This window comes from Amphimedon queenslandica, unplaced genomic scaffold (genome assembly GCF_000090795.2).
Source record: "Amphimedon queenslandica unplaced genomic scaffold, v1.1 AMPQUscaffold_12606, whole genome shotgun sequence".
Lineage (NCBI taxonomy): Eukaryota > Metazoa > Porifera > Demospongiae > Haplosclerida > Niphatidae > Amphimedon > Amphimedon queenslandica.
Window position 1 is genome coordinate 15440 of NW_003547158.1, and position 4696 is coordinate 20135.

A 4696-nucleotide genomic window follows, 5' to 3' on the forward strand; every position below is an offset into this window, starting at 1 on the left:
AGTAGCCGTGACATAATACACACTCATCTCCTGTGACTGAGTGGTGACCAGTAATAAGGACACAATTGACTACAAAGAGTTATTTAAAAACACAAATATGTTTACAACAGAACTTACCAATAACAATAAAGGCATTATGCCAGTAATAAAGGTATGAAAGCTAGACAATAATCATAAGACACAACCGTCTGGAGACAGTAATGAACAAAGAAGTGCATGGAACTTTATTCTTTTATACAATTACAGAGATGATAAAAATCACACAGAAAGAATAACATTTTTGTTTGGGAAGCATCTCAAAACAATCACAGGAAAATGAAATTATTATAATCATTACTTATTACAATAATTTAAAGTCATTAGATTTGTTAAAATAAAGATAAATAAATAAAATTACAAAACCTCTTCAATTATTTGATGCAGTCACTAATTCAAACCATTGTCTCAGTGACTGGGCTAGCACTGAAGGTAGAGCTGATATCTCTCTTAGTACAATGTAATAGGGAAAAGGGAAAGTTTCCAAGTATGACTTTATGACAAGAGGCTATGCAAAAGAAAGAATGTATGAAATCCTATGTATAAAAAAGAGTATATTCTTACTTCTCTCTTTGCTATTGTTTTAATATCAACAATTGAATTCTAAAGGAAAGAGCATGTGTGTGTGTGTGTGTGTAAAAGAAACATAGAATTCTGATTGAGATAAAACTCTAACCTCTCCTAATCCATCAATGATCACAAATACAACAAAAACTCCCATCTCTGTTAACTGGCAGATATTAGACATAACAGGCTGTATTAAGAGAAAAAGAGAAATTGAGAAAAGAGAAAGAAAAGATAAGCATATTAAAATAATGTTATTTGCTGACTGGAGTTCCATGTCCAAATACTCCTCTTCCATCAGACAGTACTACCATCAATTGACTAATGCCAACAGATACTTTATGTTGTGTTAATAAAGCTTGACCAAATAAGCTCACAGCACAATTAAGCAACTATAATGATAATAATAAGGGTCCGTGGTACAATTAGTTGAATATACTTTAACAAAATTAGTGGTAGATTGATTGAATGTTAAATGTTGCAGTATGTGCCCACCATTAGCTGTTAGTAAAGGTTGTTCAAATGAATGAAGAACTTGAACATCTTCACCAAAGCTATACAAGAGAATGACGAATAACTTGTGAACTACAGTACTATTAGTTTTGCCTAGTCATATAATCTTCTTAATTCTTACCTGCACACAGCCAACTGCCCACTATCTAACTTTTGTAATGCAGAGCTTATTAGAGCAAGTGATTCACATGTCATCTAAAATTAATGTTTATTGTTTATTTTATTAATTAAATGTACAGCTGTACCTTATCACAATCATTAACTTTCATGCTTGAGGAATCATCGACTGCTATTAGAATCTGGTAATTTCTCTTGTTCGGTTTTACTCTTTTCAACCAAATCCTATCATTTTGAAAGTTGCTGGCAATATATGGAATTATTCTTCTTAGATTGAGCCTCTTTCCACTTCTAAAGTCACCTCTGAGAGTGAATGTGTGTAAATAATAACATAATTTTACAAGTAATAACCACATACTTTAGCTGGGATGTTTCTGTTGGTTGAAGTATGAGCCTTAATTCTTCACATAATGAATGAGACAAACTGGACATCATTGATTCATACTGCAGCCACAATTGAGCATTCTCTTGTGACTTAAGGAGACAAAAGATACATAAATTATTATTCTGGGTTTCACACAAATTTTGCAGAAATACCCTGTACTATACAGTACAGGGCTTAGGCTTCATTTTTGAGCAAGTTGTCAAGAAGCTATGAGCACTATGCCCTGTTATGCTACTATTAATTCTCTCATTCTTTTACCCGTGAGGATTGCTCAAGTCTTTGAACATCAGTTTCTTGTACTATTAATCTCAATTTGGATTCGTCCTACTATGCAATCACTATCTACTCAATGCATAACCTACTAACCAATTGTCCAGGTATCCATTCCATTCCTACATTAGATGTATTGAAGTAGCTGTCAGTTGGTAGCTCTCTCTCTTGATCTTTTCTGTTCTTCTCTTCTTCTTCTTCTTTAGACTCCATGCTATCATCATATTGTAGGACTGCTTCTTTCTCAATATTATTATCTTTGATGGTACACTCTTGTGATGTTAATACCTAATAATAATAAAAATACGGTAATAATAATAATAATAATAATAATAATAATCATAATCATAATAAACAAGAACAATAATGGTAATAATAGTCAACAAGAGCAACAATTAATGATAACATACACAAGATACTTTAGAGTAAACAACTACAATGACTAATTACTTCATCGTTGGTAGGTAGTGTTCCTTTCTCTTCATTCCCATCCTCTCCCTCCTCATCCTCTCCTATTGGTTGTTGTCCATTGCTACCATCAACTCCATTAAGTGTATCCCAAGCAGCAGCATCACTGGACTGGGTCTCAGTTACATGCTGGTACAGGTCTGTATCTGTCTGATTGGAACTTGTGTCCTATAAAACAGATCATAAAATAAAAACTGATTAAAAATTTAATTTTAAACTATATATATTACAGAGGCTAATTTACAAATTATTCTGTAATAGCAACAATACATACATCAGGCCACATGCTCAATAGTATTGGTATTGTATTTCAGTACTCCTACCTTTTGTTCATTAGGTCTCTCCTCTCCTTCCATTATCTTTTGTTTCTTAGCAGGTGGTATATTGTCAGGATCAGCTTTACTATGTGATGTGTTCTTCTGTCTTAATCTCTGCAACTCCTAATAATGATTGCCATTAATAAAATTATAATCCTTTTATCTTATTACCTTTCTATTTCTATTGGGTCCTTTCATTTGAGAGATATTGCCTTGATTAGATGCTAATAAAAAAGACACATAAAACAATAATACTGTCATTATAATAATCCCTAACTAGTAGTATTAGTATCATCAGCAGTCCCATCTGTTTCTAGTGCATCTAATGAAGATTGGACTTCTTCCTAAACATCAATAATAGTTTATAAACAAACACAATAAAGAATAAGCTAAACATTAAGTTTTTTTTAGGTATAAATAATTATCGTTATAATTGTATAAGTACTACATAAATCTCTTTACTTTCTGAGAGCCATCAGGCTCTGTATTAGATTGCCTTTGTTCCTAAATAAAGTTACATCAAGTATTACATTGTTAATCAACATTACTTCAGTGGGTGCGATTTGAGACTGAGGAACTCCATAAATTTTGTCATCAGAAGTATACGTCATACCATCAGCATCCATTTCTAAACACTAAAAAGAAAAATGGAAGACATAGAGAGAGAAAGAAGAAAAATATTTATACTATTCTGTAACTCTTGTACCTCTTCATCTTCTTTGCTCATTTCTTCTGTGTCGCCATTGTTATTGTCATCCTTTTCTTCACCGTCAGAGAACTCACTTTCCTTACAAGTTTCCATTTCTTCTTCTCCTTCACCGTCTTCATTACCCTCCTCCATATCACTACCCGAGTCAAGATTAATGTCACCAAAATCCTCTTGTACCCCATCTCCCTCTGTCTCTTCCTAAGGAAAATAATTAAAAAGTATAGTTAATTGTAGTCATAACAATTCTTCAAATTATTGTCATGCCTTTTTACATACATTTTAAAATAAAAGTTAAATCAGGCTTGATTCGTAATTTTATAACACCATTCTCTCTAATTACTTGTTCATTTCCTTGCTGAGCATCATTCCCGGCTGTAAAATAATCATCTTGATCATTGATAAGTTCCTCATCATTATCCTCTCTTCCTTCCTCTTCTCTCTCTCCTTCCTTCTCTCCTTCATTCTCCTCTTTGTCTCTTTTCTTTGAATCTGAGTCTTTCGCAGCAAGGTGGGTTTCGTTATCCTCAGACGTTCCACCACCAGACTCTTTATTAAGTTCCTCCTACATTACATAAAGGACACTAATAAGTGACACATATTATAGTAATATGGTGTTGACCTTATTTTCTTCTTCATCTTCCTCAGGTGCCCACATGTTCCTGTCCAGTCCTTCTTCTTCTTTCTTTTCCTCTTTATCTCCAACTGCTCCAAATTCTTTCTCAGCGGTATCATCCTCAGATTCACTATAATTAGAAGACATGTCAAGTGTATATAATTATGCCAATGTACCTTACAAAAGACCTAATTAACATAAAATAAACACATGTATATTGTTTAGATAGGAATAGAATTTTAAAAGTATTGAAGCCATGTAAAGGTGCAATAATTAGGAGGGTGTGTTAATTGGGTCTATAGTGCTGTACAGTAATTTGTATTCTACACAATTACTTTCTCATTTCTCTGCACAGGACAGCAATTGTAAATAGATGTAGTACTGTACAGAGGATTTATTGTTTATGCTTGGTGCTGTTTAGTTTAAAATTAAGCCATCTACAGAGTATATAATAATAATGAAATTAAATGCATGAAATTAATAATAATAATGATACTGTAGCTATAACAATTTTGATAGCTATAGCAATATTGAAAAAATAATAATGATAACTATATGTAAATACCTCGGTTGCTGCTTTTACAGCAGGAATAAACTTATTAAATAATATCAACCTTATTATTGGGTGAAAGTGTACACAAAAATAGAGACAAAATAGGGTAAATTTATTGACTGTTTAAATCATTAAATGGGATCCTTTCACA

At 32.5% G+C, this 4696-nt stretch overlaps 1 protein-coding gene across 2 annotated transcripts; it reads right to left on the reverse strand.

Annotated features, from left to right (window-relative positions):
* Positions 1 to 213: 213 nt before the first annotated feature.
* On the reverse strand, positions 214 to 4401 carry LOC109587334 (midasin-like). 2 transcript variants are annotated; one of them, XM_020003576.1, is made up of 20 exons: positions 4328 to 4401; positions 3999 to 4122; positions 3720 to 3941; positions 3377 to 3577; positions 3219 to 3305; positions 3133 to 3174; positions 2948 to 3014; positions 2842 to 2894; positions 2677 to 2793; positions 2336 to 2521; positions 1982 to 2173; positions 1874 to 1939; positions 1589 to 1704; positions 1359 to 1533; positions 1235 to 1308; positions 1040 to 1154; positions 867 to 992; positions 713 to 790; positions 601 to 639; positions 214 to 544 (listed from the first exon to the last, which is right to left on the reverse strand). In XM_020003576.1, exons 1-20 carry the CDS (start codon positions 4333 to 4335, stop codon positions 407 to 409), a joined length of 2226 nt encoding a protein of 741 aa, XP_019859135.1. In that variant the 5' UTR covers positions 4336 to 4401; the 3' UTR covers positions 214 to 406. The 2 variants fall into 2 exon arrangements, with proteins under 2 accessions (XP_019859135.1, XP_019859134.1); XM_020003575.1 differs by lacking the exon at positions 4328 to 4401 and adding an exon at positions 4169 to 4209.
* Between the last annotated feature and the right edge of the window lie 295 nt (positions 4402 to 4696).